At 47.9% G+C, this 25,340-nt stretch overlaps 1 protein-coding gene across 2 annotated transcripts in view; it reads right to left on the bottom strand.

Moving 5' to 3' along the window:
• Positions 1 to 773: 773 nt before the first annotated feature.
• The window catches only part of MRRF (mitochondrial ribosome recycling factor), a 50,117-nt gene continuing 25,550 nt past the window's right edge, over positions 774 to 25,340 (bottom strand). The window contains exons 6-7 of one of the 2 annotated variants that reach the window (XM_037059212.1): positions 10,801 to 10,960; positions 774 to 3,083 (exon numbers count right to left, since the gene is read on the bottom strand). In XM_037059212.1, the coding sequence (XP_036915107.1) occupies positions 3,006 to 3,083; positions 10,801 to 10,960 (238 nt within the window). In that variant the 3' untranslated portion in view covers positions 774 to 3,005. The remainder of the gene's footprint in view (positions 3,084 to 10,800; positions 10,961 to 25,340) is intronic. The other variant, XM_037059213.1, reaches the window with a different exon arrangement.

Genomic DNA, 25,340 nt, shown 5'->3' with positions numbered 1-25,340 from the left:
GAGGAGGCACAGTGTGTCTATCTACACCTCCATCTTGGCTGGAAGTCAGGGGTTCTTTTTTATTTACAAAAAACACCACAAAACTTTAAATAGAAACATCCTCTATGCATTTAAAATGATTTTTTTAAAATATCATTTAAAGGTAATAGTGAAATAAGTTATGGTGCAGCCATATTGTGGAACACTACACTGCAATGAAAAAGAGTAACTTGTGTCTACATGTTCACATGGGTAGATGTCTATGTTGTTGTGTAAAGAAAAGCAAGATTCAGAATAGGAACAGAATAGCTTTCCTCCTCACTTAAAAAATTATGTATGCAGGGAAAAGTCTGGAAAGATATACTTCTAATTTTTAAAGGGGAGTAAGACTGGGGACTTCTAATTTTTACCATTCCAGTTTCCTATAAATTCCAACACATACACACACACATGCATGTATACAACAAAGGAAGAACATAACAAACTGGAAAAAGAATTCTTGAATTCTCTTGGGCCTGTATTTTTCATGAGACTTTGAAAGCTGAAGAACTGAGTAGAAGAGGCGGTTAATTCCTCTGGCAAGGGTGAGAATTTCCACACCCAGCTTTCCGCTTTAAAAAAGATGGAAACTGAAGGAGGGAGAGAGGGGACACGAACCGCTCATTGCTCAGCACATCCAAAGAGGTCGTCTCCCTCTCGTCCCTGCCGCCACCGAAGCCCTGACACACGGAGTCGCAGGGAAACTCTTTGATAAATGTCAACTGAAATAGAGCAATCAGCTGAAAGCCATTTGCTGAGCTGTCTGACGGCCCTGGGCCTGAGGTTTTCCTTTATTCATTTATCATGATACACGGCTTTGGCCAACATACACACAGGAGAGAAATTGTTGACATGTGGAGCCCAAGTACAGAAAATCTTTCAATTTCCCCCCCGTCTGCTCACCAAATAAGTTTTTGTTTATTTAAAGACTACAGAGGATTTGGCTGTTAAGAACCAAATGCCTTTGGAGTGGAGTTACAACATAATTTATCATTTCCTCTGTTTATTAAAAAATCCTGCATCTTAGGGAAGCACATTTGCAGTGAGTGGGGGATTTCAGCCACTCACGAAAGGCTTGCAGAGCTCTCGCCATGTGGTTTACCCCCCAAAAGGCGCCCCGATTGCTCTTTCCGACCCTGTTCTTCCTTCAGCTGACTGCTAGTTGTGCGACAGCTACTCGGGGCTGGGGAACAGGGTACAGGTAAGCAGGGCAGGACACGGGGTCAGCTTCTCCCACCTTCAGCCTAACTCTGCCCTTGAGTCCCCACTGGCTGCTGCGCAGGGCCTCACAGCCTGCTCCACCAGTGCAAGCAGAGGGCGAAGTGCACCCCTAGCCCCTCCAGGAACGGAGCCCCAGAGGAGGCAAACATCGGAGAAGCTGGATACTGCTTCAAAGGATCATGGCCGGGCCCTGCTGCTGCCAGAGTGGGTACCGTTCTAAAGGCAGATGCTTGGCAGAGGGGGATGAACTTCTTACTTTCCACCCATGACATTACGAATACCAAGTTGGTCCATGCACCCTCAAAGACAGGGGTCACGTCTTGCCCATTCTGTATTCCCAGTGTGAAGCACTGTACCTGACACAGAGTTGGGGCTCCCTGAGAGTTTGTGGAGGTGGCAGGACATGGCGGGTGGAGCATGTGCAATGGATCAGGCCTCAGCCTGAATCTCGGCTCTGCCACGGTGCTGGCTGCGGAACCCTGGGCCAGAGACCGCACTTCTCCTGGTGCTCCCCTCTGTACCAGGAGGCTGCCAGTGAAAAGTGAACCCCTCTTAGTGACTTCGTTGCTTTGGGCAAATGACCTAATATTGTCAGGTCTCAGTTTTCCTATTTGTAAAATGGAATTAATACACATCTTGCAAGTATACTGGGAAGATAAAAAATATTGCCTAAGACGATTTCTAGTTCATCATTGGTTTTATTATCAATGAATGAATGGATGAATGATTAAAAGAAAAATTAGTGGGGGGAAAAAACTAACTTCACCCAGTACCCAAAGATGAGCCACAACACATCACCTACCTGCCACTGACAGGCAGACCCTGGGAGAAAGGTGCCTCATTACCAAGCACATATCGGGGACAGAGCAAGAGCAGAAAATGGCAGAATAGTGTTAAGACTGGAAAGAAAGGAAAAGCCAGCATTTGTTGCTCAAATGTTATGCACAATTCATTCTTAACTGAGTGCCTACTGTGTTTCAGGCGTTACGTCAAGTTCTAAGGATGCAGAAAATATACAGACTAATTATCAAAAAGAACAAGGTTCAGATGAGAACAGCAGACAGCGCCTGACAGCCAACAACAGCAGGGGTCCTCAGCCAGTGGAAAAAGGACACTCCGAGCAAGCACTAGCCCAGCTGCACCGTGAAGGCTGCACGCAACCGGCCAGGTGAGGCGTGGAAGAAGGGGCCAGGCCACGAAAGGAGCATGCGCAGACAGCTCAGAGGGCAAAGTGTTGTGCTGGTTGCTTTACACATGGGTCCTCGGGAATCATTAACCCAGACTGACTCAATCATTTCCTTTGTGGCTGTTATTCTTTCCAACTCATTTTCACTTTATTGTTTGGTGAAAATCGGCCTCTAGCAAAGCCATCCAGTGACAGGGGAAGGCTCACACCAGCCCAAACTAAGCTTAGCATTGGGGACAGAGCCCGAATGACTGTTAGAAAAGGAGGCCCCTGAGACAGCAGTCAGCGCCCTGCCTGCCAGAGGCCCCAGGCATCTGGCAGTGTCACAGTCAAGGCAGACGCCCTGGGTAAAGGCTGTCTGTCAGCAACAGACCTTCTCCAGAGGCCCACCCCCGCCAGAGGGTCCAGAGAAGAATGGCTGGGTGGGGGACAACAGGGAGGGAATAAAGTCCAGGTGTCCCACTGGAAGGCCAGGCCCCAGGAGGACTGACAAGGACATGGTGACGGCCATCCCTGTGGACGGGCAGAGAGATGTCAATTTGTCACCCAGGAGAGCCACCAGAGACACCCCGGTGGACTGTCATCCGAGGAGTTCTTTGGTCTTCACCGCCAGGTGCCTGTCCAATTCTGCGACAGTGTCGTCCGCCATTTGGCTGATCTGCAGAAACACAAAGTGAGACAGCCTGATAAACTGGGTTGGAAAAGGGTGGGGGAGAAATATTCCAGAACTAGGAAAAGGTTATCTGGGAAAGAATGAGGAAGGCAAAAAGCTCACATCCACCGAGTCCCGGCCAGGTTCCATCCTACCAAATCCTAGCAACCACCCTAAGACACACCATTATCATCCCCATTTCACAGGTGAGGGGAGTGAGGCAGTCAGACCACCTGTTCAGGGTAACAACTAGAAAGTAGCAAGAACAAAAGTTAATCCTTGGTAGTCTGACTTCCCAGCCCCAAATTCTTAACCTTTACTCTAGAGTATAGAGAAGCCAGCCTTACCTGTCCCTTCAGGAACTTCTAGAATTCCCTGCACCTCACTCGTCTGTTTGTTACAGAGAATATTAAAATCCCAATAGTTAAGCAGGGAAAAAGTCTTGAAAAAAGATGAAGTACATCTGGTTAACAAACATGGAAAATTCAATAAACACTGAAGAAATGGAAATTCAAACAAGACATAATTCAGTCATCATAGTTAACAAAATTTGATGTTGTGGTTTTTAATTACAATATTCAGTGCCAGGAAGCTACGGTGAAATGGGGAAGTTCACAGATCGTCATAGGGATTCAAACTGAAGCAAACGCTCCTGCCATTGTTAACCCCAAATTCTCTCGACGGGGAAACTACCACATGCATGGAATCTGAAAAAAATTTAACTTCTATATACAAGGATATTTATTATCTAAGCTTCACTTTTAATAATGAAAAATCAGAAAATCTAAAGTGAAAGAACGGGTAAGTAGCCAAATACATGTAACACTAAAAAGGGGGCGAAGATTATCCATTTCTCATGGACAGCGTATAAATCTGAGTAACATCCCAGCATAGGTTTCTGAAACGTTCAAAGGTTTGACTGTTTTATAACAAGCAGGGGTTGTTTTTGCAATCATGAAAAAAGAATGCTTTATATTACATTATTTATAATATCATGGAAACATGCTTATGTCACCCCTGAATTGAAGAAAAAGCAGGATATAAAATTGTGTATATACATATACACATAACAGAAACAATCTCAAATATGTAAGAAGCTATGCATATTTTAAGACTAGGAAGAAACCTGTCAAAATATTAATAGTGATTATCATTTAGTGATGGGAAGACAGCTAATATATTATTCATGTGGTATCTGTCACATCTAGCAGAAGACCCAGTACATAGCAAATGCTCAGGAAATATTTACTAAACGGATAATTCTGAAAGTTTTCTGTATTTCCTGCAACACACCCGCACTCGCTCTGAGGGTGAAAAACGCAGCAGTTTTCAGTATGCTGCAGTCTCCCTCCCTCATCTGAAGGGACTACGGCAGGAAGCCTGAGGGGCAGCACGGTGCTCAGGATCTGGGTTCAGCAGCACAGCCACTGTCTGACATCTTCGTTACATCTTGATTTGCAGACCACAGGCCTTGGCCAGGCACTGAGAAATAGATGCACGGGAAAGAGTAGAAACTAAAAAAGACTTGGAGCAATTGGCCCCAGGCACGGAGACAGCCAGGCTCTTGCTGGAGCAATAGCTGTACATTTTTTAGTTGGAAGAGCACAGCTCCTGGGGCTGCTGGGCCCTCAGGAAGAGCCACAGGGCTCAGCACAGCGGCTTGGCCTCCGCTGCTGCAGACCCTAGCCATGCTTCTTTCTCCCCCACCTGGGCAGCTTGCCTTGCATGGGGCTTGGCATGGTGCCCAGCAGCCCTCCAGGCTGAGACAGCCAGGAACTCGGGCTGCAAGCCTCCTCTGGAAAAACAGTGTCTGGGGACAGAGACAGGGATTGGAGGGAGGACAAGCACCTAGGGTTAAATTCTCAGTGAGGTGACCATGTACAAACCCTTTCCCTGCTTTGAGTCTCAGTCTCCTCATCTACCAAATGGGGAAGCTGGTCCCTGGCTCAGAGATTAGTTGGAGGTTAAACAAAGTCATGAATATGCAAGCATGTTTCAAATTGGCTATTTGCTATGCAAATGTGCTTGCATTACTCTGATTTTTACTATCACTTCCTGACATCTTTTCAAATTAATTAATTAATGAAAATATTTACTATTACCATATTTTTCTACCACAATATTTTTCCCATAATATTTCTACCACATTACAGGCACAGAGTGCCCTTGGGGACAGTCTGCCAGCAAGGTCGTCTTTCCATCTTCATCAGACTTCATACAACAATGATCAGCACCAGTAACAGGGACACCCACAGCATCACCCATCACTACACGCCACACACGGGCTGAAACTTGACACGCATTATTTCACATAATCCTCAGAACATGTGAAATGTCACCACCACCTCCCTTCAATATCTCATGGATCTTAATTACTTTACCTGACAGTTGCACAGGAGCTCACGCTACACAAGAGGGCTGTGCCCTCTGTTACTTCATGCAACTCCAACAACCAGAGACATAACCTCGGTAAGGCAGGTGGAGCAGGTATTATCGCCATCCGACAGAGGACTAAACCAAGGCATAAAATGTTATCTAACCAGCTCAAAATCACCGAAAAATTCAGAGATGTGGCTGAGCCAAGACCTCTGCCAGTGTGGTGCTGCGCCCCCCTCCCCCACCCCTCTGAGGAGCCCCCCTGTGCCTGGCCTCGGCCACCCTGCCTCCTCGAAGGCCACTGGGTCACGGTCAGGCTGGCTAACACAGTCCCGCATTCAAAGTCACAGGTGAGGAGAAGGGAGTGGGCTGCACAAACAGGCAAAGGACTGCTGAGGACCAGCAACCACACTGGCCACGTTCCGGCAGGCTGTGCGATTTGGTCCTCTCACCAATCGGTGAGACAGGCGGCACTGCTCCCACTTTACTGTAAGGAACCGGAGGCTCAGAAAGGTGAAACCGTCTGCTGACCTTAAGAGCTGACAAGTGAAAGAGCCACTCTGAGTCCAAAGCGAGAGCCCTTTGCATGACAGCATGCTGCCTCACAAAGACTGAACCACCACCACATCTACTCCTCTACAAGCTCAGGAAAAAGAAAGGTAGAGGGAGGAAGAGGGGAGGCAGGAGCCCACAGCACACCCCAGGGGCAGGCCTGGGTAGCAAGTCGTCCTTCCGGAGGCCTGGCTCAGAACACTCCAGTGCCGCTGGGTGCTGCTGAGCCTGCGTCGCTGCGCCCAGCCGTCTGCCCGTCTGCTGGGAGCCTTCCCTTCCTGCAGCCCCTAGCACCCAGCTTCACTTCAGAGCAGCTCCGTTTCTCAGGGAAAGGCAGCAGTGAAAGGATCTTGGCCAGATTTACTGGTGGTTTCTGCCAAGTGCTTTAATGTTCAGCAGGCCCATTTATAGCGAACTAAAGCGAAGGTGAAACAGCAGGCTGACAGATGTCAGGGCCCCAAGTGGGAAGACCCTGGTACCTCTACAGCAGAGCTGGCCGGAGTGGGGGTGGGGAGTCAGGCCTGCAGAGACAGAAGCTACCACAGAATCATTTCCTTCTTTTACACCGAAGATGAAACATTTTTAAAAATATTTTATTTATTTATCTTTTTAGAGGGGAAGGGAAGGAGAAAGGAAAGAAACATCAACGTATGGTTGCTTCTCATGCATCCCCTGCAGGGAACTGGCCCCTGCCGGAAACTGGCCTGCAACCCAGGCATGTGCCCTGACTGGGAATCGAACCTCGATCGTCTGGTTTGCAGGCCTGCGCTCAATCCACTGAGCTACACCAGCCAGGGTTAGATGAAACATTTTTATAATACAATTTTGAAAAACCTGACCTTAAGACATTTGGAATTTTTTAAAATTAACTATATTTCACAAAGATTAAAATTAAAATCATTCATAATCCCATTACTTGAAATAAGCACCATGACCATTTAAGAGAATAAGCTGCCAACCTTTTTTATGTGCATGAAGCTCTTAATTATAAAAATGAAATCATATTATAAATACTATTATGCAATCTACCTTTAAAAAATATATTAAAAAAAAGTACCATGTCTGTTTAATACTTTTATAATTGTTGATATATATAGATTCTAGTTCACAAATGTAAAGCAATTTATTTTCCCACTGTTAAAAATTTAGACCGTTTCCAAATTTATACCATTATATATAATCAACAGACACTTCTACAGATAAGAGTTTTGACAATTTGGGGAGTAAATTCCTAAGTCACCGAATCAGAAATGTATAGATTTTGGTATATATTGCCACATTATCCTCAAGAAAAATTGTATGGATTTATACAAAGAATAACTTAATCTTTCCTGTGGAGTGTGAAAGTAAAAGCAATACTTCTAACACAAGCAACTTTTTAAGCTCACTTGACAAATTTTAGGTTCAAATGTTAAGGACAAGAAAAGCCAAAAATTTTCAAAAAAATACACACATTCTAAACTCCCACGAGTGACTTAGGCAGCACGTATCAAAAACCTTAGACGCATGCTTTCCCTTTGCACCGCAGTTTCACGCTTGGGACTGTGTGCTGGGGAAATCTCAACGAAGATGTGTGTATGAAAATATTCACTGAAACCTTATTCATAATAACAAACAATTGTTTAAACAATTTAAACAAACTAATGTCCAAAAAGAGGGCTTATGAAAGTGAACTATGCTATGACCACAGGCAGAGTATTTTGCAACCATTAGAAATGGCTGTTTACACAGAGTTTTCTGAGACATGAGAAAATGCTGATGGTTTTAATGCTGAACAGAAAATAAAAAGATGAATACAAATGGTATGTACAGTTCGTGTTCTCAATCGTGTTTAAAACTATGTAGTTTAAAAAAGGAGGGGAATAAATAAAAATTCCAAAATGTTAAGAGCCTTTGCTCTAGCATGCAATATGGGATTATGGGATGAATTTTTTCCCATTTTTTTAAAACAGTTGTCTGAACTCTATACTTTTTACCATAAGCACACAATACTTTGATAACCAGGAACAAAGTAAACAAACAAATTTTTAAAAATTGCGTGATAAAGAAACAGTCAGACTCTGCATGTTTATTTAAATAAAAACACACATCAAAACCACCAGGTCCGTGCTGACCACCAGGAAAAGGGACAAGGTGAAGTGCGCACAAGACTGTCTCCTGCGTATTTCCTTATTCGAACTTGAACCACATGAGAATAAATAGTTATTATCAGTAACGGTAAGAACCAATACTTAAATGATAATATCTTATATAATATTGTTGTGAAATGCACACAGATGATCTTTTTTCTGTAATGCTGCACATATACTCACAGAGGTAACCTGAATGTTAATAATGGTCATCTCTGGGTGATGAAATTTCTTTTACTTTTTGTTTTTTCAAAATTTACACTAAACACGGACTGGTTTCGTATCACAAAAAATGAATACAGTTACTTTCACTTTGACAGATACTAATGAACAGTAACAAGCACTGAATGAAAAGTCTAATCTGAAGAGGAAGCTGACAAGCCAGGTGCTAACAAGTGAAGGCTTCCAGCCAGTCTTTGTCCAGCAGGCTGCATCAGAGAGCTGGCTGCCCATCACCCTTCCTTTTCCAAGGGGCGTGGGCCCTGGTCCCTGGGGCAGATGTGCAGACTCTCTGAGTGAGGAGTGGTGGAAGGACCCGAGTCCACAGACTTACCACTACCACCAAGCAACCAAGAACCCCCAGGGAGATGGACAAGGAGGCCCCATGCTGGGGGCAGGGCTCCTACTCTCCTGAGTCCTGATCTGGGCTCTGAATTTCTTTCAGCTAAGGCAGGGCAGAGGAGAACACAAAGATGGCAAGAAGGGAGCTTTGAGGGTCTGGGTGTCAGGTAATGGTGCTTCTAGCAGCCCCAGGGCAACCCTTCAGGGTAGGGATTACAAGCCCCTTTTTACAGAGGAAAGACTCTGAGGAGTCCAGTAACTTCCTCCAGGTCTCAGGACATCAGCTACAGAGCAACCTCTTTCCAACTCTGGTGGCCTTCCATACCTTCCATGTCTGCTTTTGCAGAATTAGGTAGGCACCTTTTTAAGAATACACATTTCTAAGCAGACCTGTGGAATCAAAAACGCAGGAGCAGGGCCCAACAATCCATCTAAAATCTTTCCTAGGTGACTGTTTGGCCTGGCCTATGACCAGCATTCTGCCTGCTGGTCCAGGAGAGGAGACAGCAGTCGGTCACTTTGGGGCCTGCTCCAGACGTCCTTGGCTTCCTCTTCTGTCCCCTTCACTCCCCATCCTGCTCACTCACCTGGTCAATCTCACTGAAATAATGCTTTTACTGTTGATGAGGCGGCTTTGGGTGAGCACTCTATAGCACACTCAACACTTTCAATTTTATCTTCTAAATACTGGCAAATTCATCTCCCAACCTCACTTCCTCTTGTACTACAGAGGTTCGGACCACTGCCACTTCCCAGGTGGATTTCTTCAACAGCCTCCCTGCCTCCAGTCTTGCCTCCACAGCCTGATTTCCAATCAGCAACCTGAGTCATTTTTCACAAACGCAGATGTGATCTCCCCACTGTCTGGAAAACGTATTTCAAAGGAGTTACTCCAAAAATGCAGACCCCTAGGCCGTACTTCAGACTCACTGACTCAATCTCTGGGAGCAGGGTCCCAGAAACCTGTATTTTTGTAAGATCCTCAAGTGATTATGATGTTGTGGTGGATTAGATTATTGTTAAAAAAATACTCACTCCCTCCTTCAGGCCTCCATGCACAGAAATACTTCCCTGCCCAGTGATAACGGGCTTGGGCCTCTGTGATTTCCTTGGCCAATGGGATGTGACAGGAACAGGTGCTTAAAAATGCACTTGAGTGGTTGGGGTTATGCCCCTGGTGTCCACAGCTGCCATGCAAAGATGCCCTGGGAAGCCTGCTGAATCCAGAAGATGGACGGATATGTAAAGCCAACTTAATCCCAGTCAAAGATATGGAGCCAAGCCCTCTGAACACATCATACAACAGCTACATCCCGGCTGACCCCCTGATGTGAGCATGAGAACGAATGCTTGATGTTGCAGATCGCCAACTTTCGCGATGGTGTGTCATGCAGCGTTACTGTGGCCATGGAAAGATGCCACAGCCAACGTGGGAACGTCTGACCATGGTAAAGTGCAAACTCTTCAACCTGGTACACAAGACCATGGCCGGCCTCGTCTCTCTGTTCCCCAGTTCTCAGCCAGGGTTCAGGACTCTCTCACCGAACAGTGTTCTCTGACACCACCACACCTCTGCGCGTGCAGCCTACCCTCCCCTGCCCCTCACTGCTTCACCCCAGCAGCTCCTTTAAGACAGGTACAAGCGCCACTACTCCGCACACTACGAACACCGAGGTTCTCACTTCTCGGCACCCAGACAACCAACCACAGGCAGGAGCGCAGTGGTGCACAGCTCTGAAACCCGCCTGCCCGTGTCTGGATCCCATTTGCACCATCTGCCAGCAGTGTGGCTTTGGACAAGTTATTCAGCTTCTCTGAACCTGTCTCCTCACTGCCTATGCCTCACAGCTTTGTAGCAACGAGCGTAAACGAAGTGATGCGAAGTGTTCAGCAGAGCCTGGTGCATTGGAAAAGACCGACAGACCTCCTCCTCCTCCCCATTCCCAGGGTCCCGCAGGGGGCGAGGCCCAGGCCAGAGACTCGGTCAACGAGAATCACATCAGTGAAAGACCCGGAGTCCTGTGTCTTCATTTTCTTCACTTCGGACATGAACAAGAGATTCCCTGGATCAGACACACAAGCATTACATCTGCTGGGAGCAGTACCTGTTTTTCTATGAGTCGAATGGTGTCCTCTGAGGCCTTGTCCTTTGATTTCTTCAGCTGATTCATCGCGTTGCTACGAACCTTCCGTAAAGAGTCTTTGGCCTTGTTGGTGTTCTGTTTGGCCAGTTTCACCAGCATCTCCCTGTGCTCCCTGGTTACCCTGACAAAAGACAAAAGAGGGGTCAATAAAATCGTCCTCTACATTAACTGCTGGCCAAGAATCTAGAATCGCGCTGTCCATTAGCTCAGCGGTGTGTAACCTCACTCTCTGATGGCAGATGAGCTTCACGTTCCTGACACGGGCCCATGGAGTGCGCAGGGTCAAGGGAAGTCCTGGTGAGTTGGCTGGGGAGAGCCAGAAAGAGCACTTCTTACACCCGTGAGCCAGGGAGGCGAGGCAGATGGACGGCCAAACCCTAGCCATGCCACACGAGAAGCGAATCCAGCTTCCTCGCCTCAGAGTCCTGTCTTCACGATGGGAACCGTCGGTACCTGTCTCAGGCGGCGGTGTGAAGACTACACGAGATGTGGTGTTTGGCACTGACCCTGGCACATCATCTCCAAATCTCTAATGCACCCGAACAAATAAGTAGCACCTCCAGAATCTTAACTATTATTATACCAAATGACTTGAGAATCACCTTAAAACTGACCAAGATGTGACATGAGTCCCAACGTGACATGTGAGAACCTGTGCACCGGTAACCTCCACAAAGGCCCCTGAGAACGTCTGGCACATTAGACGTGCTTCATGAATGTCCGTTGTTTTTCTGTTGGCATCCTTACCGTAACAACAATGGGCACGGAGGGCCTGCTCCGTCCGTCACTAGGGCGGGCACTTCATATGCGGATCCCTACAACAACTGTACGGGGCAGTTATTACTATTCCTATTTCACATTTAATCAGCACAACAGCCCAGCACAGCAGGCCAATAGGTTTGTCCTTCATTCTTCGTCCTGTACACACTGAGGTCTGCTACCTGTCACAACCAGTGCTGGGCACAGCGGGCACGAGGATGAACGTGACGAACCTTTGTCCTGCTCTTCGGGAGCTTAGCTAGAAAGAGCGGTCAGGAAGGAGAAAGTGACAATGGAGTGTGAGGACTGCTGTGGGCGGGGATGTGGGGAAGCACCAGGCACAAAAGCAGCCCCCTGACCCGCCAGTTTCTGTCCGAGTTTGGGGAGTGGGCAGTAAGGGAAGGTTTTTCTCGAGAAGTAATATCTAAATGTGGAAGTTGTTGGGTCTGCTCACTGGTATTCTAGTCCTCATTCCTTCCAGGAGGAATGCATTTCCCATCCGGTCTGAAGTTCAGTGTTACCTCAGGGCAGAAGCTTGAAGAGCCAGTGTGAGCCCCACCACACCAGGTTCCGCTGGCCACAGTGAGTGCCTATGGAACGGCCACCAGCTTGGGTCCCAGACTATCATGAACAGTGTCCACCATGCAGAATGAGCAAGAACGAAGGTTGTGTGAGCCACGGAGGTCGGGGGGCTGCTTGTTACTACAGCAGAGCCCATCCGATCCTGACTAGCAGACGGCGCGAGGACCTGAAGAATGGGTACAAGCTGCCAGCCCTGACACGGCAAAGGGACACTCCCATGGGAAAACACCTTGGTGGAAAGGCTCTGAGCCTCGGAGACCACGTTCCACTTGGGGAACTGACTGGAGTGCAGATGACAAAGGAGAGAGTGACGGGACAAGAGGCTGGAAACCCACGTCATGGAGGCTCTCACAAGATCGTGAACTCTATTTTACAGATGAAAAAGTGAGACCCAAAGAAGTCTGGTATCTTACACAAAGTCAAACCCAGGCTGCCCTGTCTCAAAGCCAATGGTCCTAGTATGACCGAAGTCCTCTGTCCCTGGGTTCTGAAATGGACGTCCTGAGCACCTAGCCCCTGACCCTCAGATCGGCTGCTCTCGCTCAGTAAAGACAACACCCAGTTGTGGGTCCATGTTCCACGTGAAACAGTGGCAGGCGTTAAACACTTAGTGGCGTCCGCCTGGTATTTTTTCCCTGATACGATGAGAAGAAAACTTGAAAAGTCTGAGAAAGAATATGCTCTGAAGACAAAGTAGACAGCTGTGTTATAAGGAAATCTTTCTGGATTCAGCTAATTGAAGGTATTCTCAAAATAAAAACGGTCCTCATCACTACCACGGGTAAGCCATGCTGTGCCGGGTGAGTGCCTTACGGTATGTCACCTTGCCAATCCTCACAACAGCTCTTCAAACTGGATTCTCACACCCCGATTCTGCCAGGAGGAAACCGAGGCACACGAGGCTAAATAACGTGCCCGTGGGCCTGAGCAACAGAGCAGGATTCAAATCCAGATCCTTCTGGCCCGTGTTCTTTCCACGACCCCAGGCTGCCTGCCCCTTGTCATCCACTGCACATAAATTACGCACGGCTGCCATTACTTCTGCTTCCAGGCAGAAGGTTTTTCAAAGTCAGTAACATGAAGCTTAGGGCTGAAAAGGACAAAACCACCATGTCAGGAGTTTAGGGATTTGGATCAGATCTTGTTACTTTTATGGTTTTTAATTCATTGAACAAAAATCATGCTGACATGTTTAGGTCTCTTTTTTGTTCTGCCAAAGCATATGTCAGTATAAGGAAGGAACAGGAAAATTAAAACTTGATCCACTGATTCAAAAAACTTAATCCTGCTGAAATACTAGGAGGGGCAGAAAATAAATGAACCTAGGTCTGTAAGAAACCTCTTCAACTCCCTAACGAGAAGTATTCCAATCTTATATTTCATATATAATTTGAAATGCGTAGGTATCCTACTGTTTAGACAATCTTTAATAAAAAAGTGTTTTAATCTCATCAGCATCCTTTTCACTACATTGTTTTATTTATTTTTTACACGAAGAAAAAAACCCATACATTTAACATATATAAACTGGGGCTCAAAAAAGTCTTAAGAGTAAAAGGCAGTATAAAGAAAACAAAATCACAGCATGTGTAACGTGGCCTTAATAAAGTACATTTTGTATTTATTCATATAAATGTGACATCACTACACTGTTAACACCAGACAGTTTCCACACGCAACCGTGTCCAATTAGTGATGCTGACAAAAATACTCCAGTTTCAGGAAGCAGGTACAGAGGCAGCATCTAAGGAAACGGAGAGGGGGGCACGGTGAGGAGGGGAGACCGGGGGGGAGGGTGCCTGGCACTGAAGGGGCTGCGTCTGGGGCCCTGAGCTAAAAGGCATCTCCACTATAAGACCAGAAGCAGTGGGGGTGGAAAGGCAGCAGTTCTGAGGTCAGACAGTCCCGTTCCGTCCCGCATCCGCCACTCAGACGCCGACTGTGCTCGGGCAGCCGCTCAGTTCTTTCTGAGCCTCGGTTTCCTCATCTCAGAGGTGAAGTTATTAAAAACATCTTCATACCCTATTGTATTGGGAGAAGCAGTCACAACATGTATAAAGTACCAATAAAGGCAGCAGCATATAGTAGCCTTGAGTAAATGATAGCATTTATGAGTATTTTAATCAAACACACTTAATTGCTTTCTCATGAACCAAGGCACATCTGTTTTAGAAAAGAAACACACTATATTATGGAACTATTTTAATGCCTTTCCAAGCCAGTGATGAATACGTCGATCGTCTCCATGTTGCAGTCACTGGGTTCTGTGAGTACACGCTAGTTTGTATTCCAGGCTTCTGGACTCGGTCAGCAGGTTCCGAGCGCCCGCTCTGTGCCTGGCGTGTGCTGGGTCAGCGAGCGCTGGCCGCGGCCCCTGCTATCCGTGCCAGACCCTGGGTCACGCTGAGGAGCTCCAGAGAGGAAGCAGGCCTGAGCCACCTTCTCCAGGGACTCAGTCCAGTGGTGGAGACAAACTGTCAACCACTACCTGGAAAGGGGCCAACTGCTGCTAGGACAGAGGGACAGACGTTCTGGGGAAGGGGCACGCTGCAAGTTCAACTTGTACTGCCTTGAGATTTGGAAGTACCTAGGAGATGCAGAGAAACTTGTCAGCTGCAGGAGAAAGGAAAGGGAAGCACCGTAAGAAATATACTGGCAGGAGGGCACGAGACTACAAAGGATGCATCAGGGCCAAATTTGTTCAGGAGGCCGAGCTTTCAAACTCTCCTTTAGCCACAAAGCCCTGGTTTCAGAGAAAACCAAGGCAGATAAAACAAGAGCTGTTCAGCGACAGAGGAAAAGGGCACTGGGGTGGGGCGGCCCAGGAAGCTGAGCTCCACCCCCACTACGCTGGACTTCTGAGCCACCACCTACTGGCTGAGGGACCTTAGCAAGCTGTTTAAACTCTCTGAGCTTTGCCCCTACTGGTGGGCTCAGTTGGCGGGGTGTCCTCCAGCAAACCAAAAGGTCACCAGTTCAATTCCCAGTTGGGGCACATGCCTGGATTGCAGGTTCGATCCCCTGTCAGGACATATGCAAGAGGCAACTGATCAATGTTTCTCTCTCACATGGGTGTTTTCCTCCCTCTCTCTCCCCTTCCCTTTCCCTCTCTAAAAATAAATAAAATCTTTTTAAAAGATTTCTGAGTTTTGATCATGGCATCTAGAAGCAGAAATTGAAAACAACCGACAAAATAGCATCTACTTTTCAGGGTTACTGTGAGGGTTAGATGAGACGATCCCTGGAAGTACACACACAAAGCTTGGCAGGAGGTAAATCCTCAGAGAGTGAGCTGCCTCTGCTGCAACTGTTACTCACGTTTCGGCAACCACCGAGGCATCGCCCAGTGACGACGAGCTTATCCATGGAAGTTTTTATCAACAGAGAGATGGTAGGGCAAACAATCTGCGCTTCAGTAGGAGGACTTTTTGAGGCCTAATTTAGTATCTCATGTACATTTTAAAACACAAATGCTCCCAGCATATAGCCCTGAAATCTTCTTTCTTCAGTGTCCATTTGTTCACTCAGTTTACAGTTTCTTTCTACAGCTCTTCACCGGGCACCTACTATGTGCCAGCCGCTGTGCCAGACACTAGGGATAGAGCTTCCAACACCCTTGAGTCTACAGCATGGCAAGAACGGCAATTACGAAGCAAACATACGCACAGTCAGTCAATACGCTAGCCACAAGGAGCAAATAAAGGTGTAGAGAGTCCCACGAAAATAAGGAGCAGGGAAAGGCAGTCTGTAAGCTCTCCCTGCGGGACTCCAGGAACATCGTGAGGAGACAACTGTGCCAAGTGACATATGAGTTAGGAAGCGGGTGAGTGGCCGGGCTAGGGGAGGACCCTCCCCACCTGACAGGATGGCCTCTGCAAAGCGGAGGCACTTTTCTAGGTGAGGACAAGGGCCCTGCTCTCCAGAGACTGGAAAAGGCAGCGTGGCCACAGTGCAGAACGGGGAAAGGAGACCATTTCAAACAAGGAGGCTGGGAGGCCAGCAAGGGTGAGACTATGCCCACAGGCCCTTCAAGGTCATGCTGAGTCTGAGCAGATCCATCGGCAGATAAATGGTTCCACGATGCGGTACATACACACAAAGGAATAGTATTCACCCTTAAAAAGGAAATTCTGATTCATGCTACAACATGGCTGAGTCTGGAAACATCATGCTAAGTGAAAGAAGCCCGACACAAATGGGCAACTATTATATGATTCTACTCGTATGAGGTTCCTGGAAGGGTCAAATTCACGGATACAGAAGGGAAAAGAGCAATCATCGAGAACTGGGGGGTTGGGGAGTGGGGGGGTTTTGTTTAATGGGTGCAGAGTTTCAGTTTTCCAACTTGAAGCGAGTCCTGGAGACTGGCTGTACAACAATGCGAATGTTCTGAATTCCATTGAACGAGACCCGTAAAAATGACTAAAATGGCAACATTTTTTATGTCTGTCTCACCCCAGCTATAAAAGGTTGGGGAAAAGTGTCTTGGTGGACTGTCCCTAAGCACACAGAGAGTGCCGCAGCTGTCTGTGTGAGGCAGAGGAAACGGGATCAGACCTGTGTTTCGTGAAGACAGCAGCAGACCTGAGCATGTGGCACGCGCCTGCCCAGGGGCCTCCAGGCAGCACCGGGAGCTCAGGGCCAGCCCGGCAGGAGCTTTCTGGCCAGGGTCACACTCTGTTTGTACGAGCTCACCAGGCGGGTCTTCCCGTAACATCCTGGATGGAGCCTTCCTGCAGAATTCCTTGAGCACGTTCCCGTGAGCAATAAGCCGAGGGCATGGCCTGCTGGTAACTCACACGGCAGAGAATCCCACCGACTGAAAGGGTATTTCCTATTGTTTCAGCGAGACTAGGGCGCACGTACAAGGCCATCTGCCAGGTGTCTGTGAGAGGAAGCCATGCGCAGCTTGGGCAATTACTGTAAAAACCTGTTAGAATATGTCAGCACTTGACTTCATGAGGACCTTTGGTCACTTAAACAAGACTTTAAAAGGTAGAAAGGATGTGCTTTAAAGCCAGAAGTCCCAGCTCTGCCACTTGTTAGCTTCAGAACTGTAAGCACGCTCTCCACTTCGCCAGACTCGGTTGCCTCACGTACAAACCGGAGTAAGAATGTTACTGAGAGGGCGAAAGCAGGGATTACGTGCAACGATGGTGACAAGGGCTTGAGACCCTGCCAGTGTGTGTGCTCTGTAGAAGCTCAGTTCAGGACGGCTGCATCCTTATTTTTAACAGAATCTCCAGGAGGTAGGGATAATAGGATGTGAGTGGTGAGGGAGGGAGAGAGCCACAGGATTTAGTCACTCAGAGTTGGGGCTGCTGAGTGGGCAGTGAGCAGAGAGGGAAAGAACGGGGTCGGAGGGGAGCAGCGGGTGGCCGGGGCAGTGGAGGCCCGAGTTCTACAACAGCAGCTGTGGGAGACAGGCCGAGGGGGAAGGCAGCTGCATTCCCAGGACTGCCCATCAAAAGTATCTCTGACAGCTCCAGGGACAGAAAGCTTGCCACCGCCCCACCAGGCTTCGGGGAGACATCCCCTCAGCAGAAGCATCAGCCTGCAGTCGACAGCAGGCACAGGCCTTGCTTTATTGTTTGCTGATGGGCGCTGCCCAGTGTCTTGGGCCGTGAGCCTGAAGGAAATGTTTTTGTTTGTGTAGCAGAGCCAGACTTCCTACACTTCTAGGTGCACAATCCCCGACCTGCCTGCTCCTTATGCTCCACCCCCTCAGCTTTCCTCTGAAAGGACTTCTACCACCAGCAGAACTTCAGGTCTCTCTGGGGACGCAACTGGCTGCCTGCCCTCCAAGGACTGGCCTGTGACAGGCCTGGCTACGTCAGACACACCACGCTGAACCACGGTCCAGCGTAACGGAAGGAGAACGCAGGTTGAACTCCAAACTCTCAGCCGAGCGACCTCGATTAAGTCGCTCATCTTCTCCTTGCTTGTCACCCCAGAAGGAATGGATACCCAAGGATAAGCGAAGGCAACTCTCCCCTCAGCACGACAGTTCAGGAAAAGAGCACAGGCATGGGGGCCACGGATTTACAATCCCAGCCTTGCCCCTCGCAGAAGACGTGGGTGCCTGTGGAAGTGAACTTCTCCTCTCTGAACCTAAAAGGAGGGGAACTGTCTCTGAAGCCAGACTGCACAGGTACGAGGCCCAGAACTACCATTTCTTAGCTGCAGGGCCCTGGGCAAGTAATTTTACCTCTTTGCTTGGGCCATCTGGCAAACGTGCCCTATTAACTCAGTGGGACTGTGCCAGCACATGATGGTGTGCTCAGTACACACCAGTTGTTCTTGGTCCCTTCAAGTGTTTGGTGGGGGCGGGAGGGGGAGTAATAAATGTTACCTTTCTTCCACAGTGAGTGTTGGGAGCAAATGAGAGATGATGGTTAAAGAACTTCGCATTTGTAGGTCCTGACTATTTTAAAGCTGTTAATCATATCACTAGTCACAAAAACACTAGTGACGCACCCTGCTGAGGGAGAGGACAGTGTGGCAGCCGCACGCCCTGGCTCCGAGAGGACTGCCTGTTCTTCTGCTTCCTAACGGTGTGACACTGGGCACAAAGAACTCCATTCGCCTGCGACTCAGTTTCTTTATTGTAATAGGGCAACACACCCACCTCGAAAGGCTTGTGAAGATGTGAGTTAACATGACAGTTGCGCCTGGGACAGCGGCGGGCACGTAGCAAGTGGGCGTGTTCACTGACCGGGTCGACACCGGTCACATCACTGCATCCTTCCCACATGGTGGGACCTGTCCCAGGGGCCAGCGCTACAGCTGGTACATACGAATAACAGCTTCTGCCTACATATGTGAACAAAGTGACACGGCTCCTCCTATTCACAGTCTAGTGAAGGAGACAGAGAGAAGACAAATAAATATACAAAATGACACGTAAGTGCTAGGAAGAAAGCAAGACGCGGAAACAAGGAGAGATCTTATTGTCACAGTAAGGGCCCGCTTACATCTGCAGACAACCGATCCCCGTGCCACCTGTTCCCCTTCAATAACTAACACCTGCAGAGCTCTCGCCATGTGCCAGGCCCTGAGCTGGCGCGTTCTGTGCGCGTTAGCCCCATGCGTCTCCCCAACACTCCCAGGAGGTCGGTGGCACTATTACCAGAACTTTACGGACTAGAAAAGGGAAGCTCAGACAGATCGAGTGGCCTGCCCAAGGCCACACCAGCTCCCCGCAGACCTGGGATTTGAGCCCAGGGCAGTCTGACTCTCGAATTCCGGACTTCCCCGGTCAGTGCCAGGCCCATCGAAGCAGCTGTTCTCACTAGCAGTGGTAACGGGAACAGCAACACTCTCATGCCAAGTTCTGCTCATGACCACTCCTCCAGCTCCCCTGAGAGTCCCAGTGCAGTGGGGAGAAGAGAGGAAACCCACAGGGAACAGCAATGGACTAGGGACCTGACTCCCAGCTATTGATGGCCGGGTTCTGGAAACAGGTGCAAAACACAAAGGGTGGAGAACAGAGAGTGGGCAGGGAGAGGGGCGGCCTGTCCTCTGGGTGCAGCTTCTGCACAGGTGTGGGCCGCACCTTTCTCCTCAGCCCGCACTCCCCATTCCACACACTTGGGACCTGAAATAGGAAGAGTGGCTTCTAGAAAGCCACAGGACAGGAGGGAAGCAACACGGGAGGAGAAGGCAAGCCTCCTCAACTGCACAGAGGTGTGCCCAGGCCTGGAAGGCGCTGGATGGAACTCAATTAGCAGAATGAATGGCCCTGAGACAGCAGCTTCGACAAGCAGGCAGTGGGAATGAACGGGCTGGACAAGCAGCTGCAATTGCTCAAATGCAGCTGCCCGGTCCAAATTCAATCGTTGGACATTCTCCTCTGATCTCTCTTTTCCTTTCGGGATGGCCAAAGGTTGTATGTGTGAAGGTGTTGCAAAAAGGGGCGCGTTTCCTGGAATGTGCACATTAGACACCAGACTCCCGACACAAGCTCCACGGGGCAATGTGGCAGTGAGACAAGGAGGCCACAGAGCGGGAGGCGGCGGTCCAGGGCAGCATCCCAGGGAGCAAGGTGATCGTGTGGCAAGAACGGGGGCTTCAGAAACAGATTCCATTTGAATAATGACTCCTCCAACGGCTAATCGGTAACTTTGAGCAAATCACTTATGTGGACCCCCCAGTCTCCTCATCTGCGTCACAGCCATCTCAAAGGGGACTTCTCTTCGGCCACAAAAGCAAAGAGCTCCCCACAAAAGTTGTATAAGGTGCTGTTATGCGGAAAAGCAAGTTGTAGTACCATAGATACTTAATCCTGTTTATGTGAATTATATGTTTGTATGCGCTCTTTTTTAAATTTTGGAAGGATATATGCTAAACTTATCAACAGTTACTTCTGGGAAGAATACTGGCAGAAGAGTAAACAGTTTCATTTTTCTGTAGAATTTGAATTTTTGTAATAAATGTGTATTCTTCTTACAATTAAAAAAGAGAGGAAAATCATATATCTGATAAGATTCTAGTATCCAGAATATGTAACGAACTCATTCAACTCAACAAAAGGACAAACAACCCAATTAAAAATTGGGTGAAGGACTGGAATAGATATTTTTCTAAAGATATACCATTTGGCAAACAAATGCATGAAAAAATGCTCAACTTCAGTAGTCTTCAGGGAAATGCAAATCAAAACTTGACGGAGATGCCATGTCATACCCACTAGGATGGTAAGAATAATAATGATAATAAACAATAAGTGTTGACAAGAGGATGGAGCACTTGGAGCCCTTACGGAGGAAGTGTAAAATGTGCGGTCCCTGAGGAAAAGTTTGGCGGATGCTCAACAAGTTAATCGAGTTATCACACGACCAGCCATTCCACTCATGTGCACATACCCAAGAGAACCGAAAACACGTTTACAGAAAAACTGGCACAATGATGTTCCTTAGCAGCATTACTCACAGTAGCCAAAAAGTGGAAACAACCCAAATGTTCTTCAGCTTATGAATGAATAAACAAAGTGTGGTATAGCCACACGACACTACCTAGCAATAAAAAAGAATAAAGTACTGCAACAAGGATGAACCTTAAAGGTGTCACGGTGAGGAAGCCGGTCCGAACCCCACACCCCGCAGGTTCCATTTGCACAGACTGTTTGGAGGAGTGACGTCGAGAGTCAGAACGCAGACCCGTGGTTGCCCGGAGCCGGGGGAGGGGGTGGCAGTAAAATGGGAAGTAACTGCTGGCAGGTTTCTTTGTGGGAGGAGAAAACAATGTCCTAAAACTCTATACTTTCAGTGGGCGGATTATCTGTTAATACAGCTGTTAAAAATCTCTGTGCCCATCTGGCTGTCATCGCCGGACAGGACTTCTCCCCAGACGGAGAACTTAATGACTGGCAGCATGCCTCGGGCTCCTCAGCTGGGAGACGCACTCTGGGCGATCCCCGCATGCGCAGAAAAGGCCACTGGAGTCATCAATCCCACAGCTCATCTGATAATGGCCATTTAAGAATAACATCCTCTCTCATTTATTGAACGTATGTCCCTTATTCACAGGTGTCAGCCCTGCACCAGTCTGAAGGCTCTCCCTGTCTATTCACTCCCTGTCCCTTCCATCCTTCCCAGGCATTTCACCAAGTAACTCCGCGACTGGCCCATTTTACAGAAGAGGAAACTGAGACTCAGCATGTTGAAAGAACTGGCCTAGGGTTACATAACTCTTTTTATTGGCTTTCTTTTAGAGTTTTCTGACTGTAATCTTGGCTCCTCTGCACATCAATTCTGGCTCTCCAAGGCTGCACAGCAGCCACCCTCTACTGAACTCAGCCTGGGGGTCTCCTGCCCTGCCACACCCAACTTGCTGTCCCTGGAAAAACCTGGTCATCATCCACAAGAAATTGTGCGTCAGCACATGTCAGGAGAAAACACCTGAGAGAGAAAACTCAGGCCAGGGGAATGATAACTCAGGGCTTTTTACCATTTTCTGTGCAACTCCATGGTTCAATCGGAGGTAGCATTCTCCTTCACGCTAGTCACCTGGGAACAGGGTCCAAAGGAAGGCGTCTAGTCCAGGCATAGGTCTATCACCCAAGACAACACCAGAAGGGAAAGTGAGAGATGATGATGGCAATTACCCAACTACTGGGAGGGCCTGGGGTGCAGGTCAGTGGGCCAAGGGAGTCTAGAACCAAGGTCCCTCGGTCTTACCAGACATGAATCTCACACCACAGGCAGGACCAGTCATCACATTTTCGTATTTGGGAGACATCTTCCAGGAGGTCTGGTTCACCGTAATTCATATTCAAAGAACAAACCAAGTGCTCATTAACAATCAATCTACAGTGTTCCCGAGCAACTCAAACTCCAAGATAATTACAACATAATGACTCAACTCCTCTCACCCCTAAAAATGAAGGAAAGGATAGGGGTTAAAAATGAACATGGGTTGGGGGAGGGACTCAGTGAGGAAGAGAGGGAAAAAGAATGTTAAGAACTAAAAGATGAATCAGTATACAGAAATAAAATATAATTGTTTTTACTCCAAATAATCAGAAAAAAAAAGTTTTCAAAAACTCCTAACTAGCCCTGACTAGTGGGGCTCAGGGGACTGAGTGCCAGCCTATGAACCAACAGGTCGCCAGTTCCATTCCCAGTCAGGGCACAGGCCTGGGTTGCGGGCCAGGTCCCCAGTTGGGGGTGTGCAAGAAGCAACCACAGATGTTTCTCTTCCACATCATGTTTCTTTCCCTCCTTTCCCCCTCTCTGAAAATAAACAAAATCTTAAAAACAAAACAAAACTCCTTAACCAGAAGAATTAAATGATGACAAATACCGTAAGGTAAAGGAATTAATATTTTTTGAGTATTAAAAAATACTTAAAAAAATATGAGGCCTGACACACCAGGCCTCATACCAGGAGCCTCAGATGTAATATCCCATTACTTCTCAAAACCATAAAAAGTATTCCCCATTTACAGATAAAGAAGCTAAAGCTTAAAAAAAATTAGGCGACCTGCCTCACCTCACTGCAATGGGCACGTCCCCTGGGCTGCTACCAGCCAGTGACCACACACGCAGAGGGATGCCTCTGATGGGGGCCGCTCACCAGGAGCGCCCAGCAGCCTGGCTGACCCTCAGAGGTGCACGTGGCATGAGTGCCCTTCTGCCTAGCCCTCCCCTCTCCTTCCTTCACGGGGGGCAGACCTGCACCCCAGCTCTCACCGGCCTCTCCTCCAATAACTCTCCCATGCATCTCGTTCTGTCCTGGGGTTTGCCTCTCAGAGGAGCTGAGCCGCCACACCCAGAGTGTGACAAGAGGGACTTGAACCTAGGTCTGCCTAGCCCCAAAGCCCCTGTGCTTTCCTTCACACCTGGACAGTAACTGATACATAAATCAGGTTGCTGAATCCAGCGATCATGTCTCCAACTTCCTCTTTGTGACCCATCAGCGTACTCGGTATTGGCGGGACCCCTCCTCCTTGATACCCTTCACTAGGATCCTAGGACCGTGCATCATCCTAGTTCCCTGGCCACTTCCCTCACCTCCTCTGCTGGTACATACTCAGCGTCCTCACCCATAAACCCCGAAGGAGGATCCAGGTCTGCTGGGTTTGCTGAGTGCAGACCTTGGGACTTGGCGGCCTCCATAATCGCACAAGCCAGTTCCTTATAACAAGTCTCTTTATTTTACATCCTGTTGGTTTTGTTTCTCTGCAGAACCCTGCCCAATACAAAAACCTTATACGATCTTGGCCTCCCCATTCCACTCTGGCTTCATCTCCTATTTCTCCCTCCACCACCCCCACCCGGCCCCCGCCACTCCGCTACCGCCATGTCAGCACTCTTGCTGCTCCTGAACATCCCAGGCACACGCCCACCTCAGGGCCTTTGCTCCTTCCTCTGCCTTAGTGCTGGATGTGGGCAGACCTCTCTCTCATCCTCAGGTCTCTGCTCAAGGGCCACCGTCCCCTATTCCGTGGACACACCACTTAAATTGCACCATCCCCACTACCTCCATGCAAGACATCCTTTACTTCTTCTCACAGACTTGATTTTGTCCACAGAGAGGAAAAGATGATGGTCTGACACACGTGGTGGTCAGTGCCGGTCGCTGTCCCTCTCCCCAGGAGAAGTGCCACCAGGGCAGAGGCTTCGTATGGCTCGTTCACTGCTCCGTCTCATGTCTAGAACCATGCCTCACACAGTTGGTCCTCAACAAATCCACTGCATAAACTTATAGATGTCCTAGAAGTCTCAAAGTTCAGCACAAAATTTTTATGTCTTCATAAAAGCAGTTAAGTTGTTGCCAGGGGCCAGAGGAGGATTGAGGACTGACGTGCAAAGGAGCACAGGGGACTGTGTGTGCCTGAGGTGTGGTTACAGGGACACCGAGTCTTCAGAAATCACCGTCACGTACACTTGAAATGGGTTCATTTTTTGTAAGCTACACATCATCAATAAAGCTGATTAAAAACAAATACCCTGTATTCCAGACTGCTTCTCACACTAGAAAATGGTATACAAACTCACTTTTAAACTACGCATCCTGATTTGAGCTTTGGAAATTCTGTTCCACATGGTTTCAATTGGTATATAATTAAATTTTAAAATACTAATTGCTGCCCCTTGCTACAAAAACAAACACAAAACAAAAAGTGCTCTTAAAAGTCCGTAGGTTTAAGAACAGACTTTGAACTCAAAAGAACCCATATTTAACTTTTGCTTAACTTACTAGCTAAATGAACTTGAGAAAGTTATTTAACCTGCCTTGGGCTTACTTAGCTCATGAATAAAACATAAGGAATAGCCTTGGGCTAGGTGGCTCAGTTGGTTGGAGCACTGTCATGTACACCAAAAGGTTGTGGGTTCGATCCCTGGTCAGGGCTGGCGGGGGAGTGAGGGAGGGCAATTGATGTTTCTCCCTCACATCGATGTTTCTACCTTTCTCTTTCTCTCCCTTTCTCTCTCTAAAATCAATAAACATATACTTGGGTGAGGGCTAAAAGTAATAATAATAATAAGGAATATAACAGAATGAAGTGAAGTGAATAATACAGCATAGGCCCTAAAACATAGTTCACTCAGTAAACAGTCGGTATGTTTAATATCATTACTGCCATGTATAGCTGGGAGAGCCATCTAAATATCAATGAATTTTCCTAAGACAGTGATGTCAAGTTCAGGCCCGAG

Source organism: Sturnira hondurensis, unplaced genomic scaffold (assembly GCF_014824575.4).
Source record: "Sturnira hondurensis isolate 20B ecotype Veracruz unplaced genomic scaffold, ASM1482457v3 Scaffold0010448, whole genome shotgun sequence".
NCBI lineage: Eukaryota > Metazoa > Chordata > Mammalia > Chiroptera > Phyllostomidae > Sturnira > Sturnira hondurensis.
Note: the sequence above shows the minus strand (reverse complement) of the source record. Positions and strands in the feature narration are given on the sequence as shown.